Raw genomic sequence first — 729 nt, 5'->3', positions numbered from 1 at the left:
GAGGCTTTGCCAACATGTCGGCCAGTTTCAGACGGTTGCACTGCTTATGGGTCTCTGCCCACTGCATTTAGCCAAACAAAGACAGGATGTGACCAATTTAATGAGCCGCAAATGATGGAAATAATAACAAGGCAAATGAGGCAATGCTACAGAACACTGTGTTCCTGAAGAAATGAGCTGCAGATGGAACTGACCGTGACATAAGTCCTGAAGAGCTCGTTGTCCCTGAGAAGCGTGCGCATGTTCTCCATACAGCTCTCCTCCTCCATGCAGTACCGAATGTAGGGCTGGAACCTGGAGCCAAACTGAACACACAAGTAGACAAGTAATATTACTGCAACAGGAGTGTTTTTCCTGCCACAGAAAATTCTGCTTTATAAACACTGACTTCATCTGTAAATTGTTTTTAAATTTCTTTTGCATCTTCTTTCTTTCTACCTTTCTTTACTAGTTTTTAAATTTCTTTTGTATCTTCTTTCTTTCTACCTTTCTTTACTATTTTTCCTTTTCTGGCAATGACAAAAAACTTGTAAACGTTGTCACAAGAAAAGCAACTTACAGTTCTGAAGCCGTGCTGGAGGTCCGTTGGGTCAAGTAGAGTTCGTGCCTGCCTGGCCTTATCCAAGACTGGCATCATAACCTGGTTCCAAAGGGACGTGTGGAGACAAACGATCTCCTGAATGTTGCTGAAGAGCTTGGTCGGCTCCACCTCCATCAGCAGACCACTCT

General features: G+C 43.6%; 1 protein-coding gene across 1 annotated transcript in view; it reads right to left on the bottom strand.

Annotated features, from left to right (window-relative positions):
• Positions 1–729, bottom strand: part of plekhg5b (pleckstrin homology domain containing, family G (with RhoGef domain) member 5b) — a 66,329-nt gene that overhangs the window by 4,899 nt on the left and 60,701 nt on the right. The window contains 3 exon segments of the mRNA XM_025059149.1: positions 2–61; positions 195–305; positions 560–727. Of these exon segments, the coding sequence (XP_024914917.1) occupies positions 2–61; positions 195–305; positions 560–727 (339 nt within the window).

This window comes from Cynoglossus semilaevis, chromosome 10, assembly GCF_000523025.1.
Source record: "Cynoglossus semilaevis isolate Cse_v1.0 chromosome 10, Cse_v1.0, whole genome shotgun sequence".
NCBI classification, from domain to species: domain Eukaryota; kingdom Metazoa; phylum Chordata; class Actinopteri; order Pleuronectiformes; family Cynoglossidae; genus Cynoglossus; species Cynoglossus semilaevis.
The sequence above is the reverse complement of the archived record's forward strand: the minus strand, read 5'-3'. Positions and strand labels throughout refer to the sequence as shown.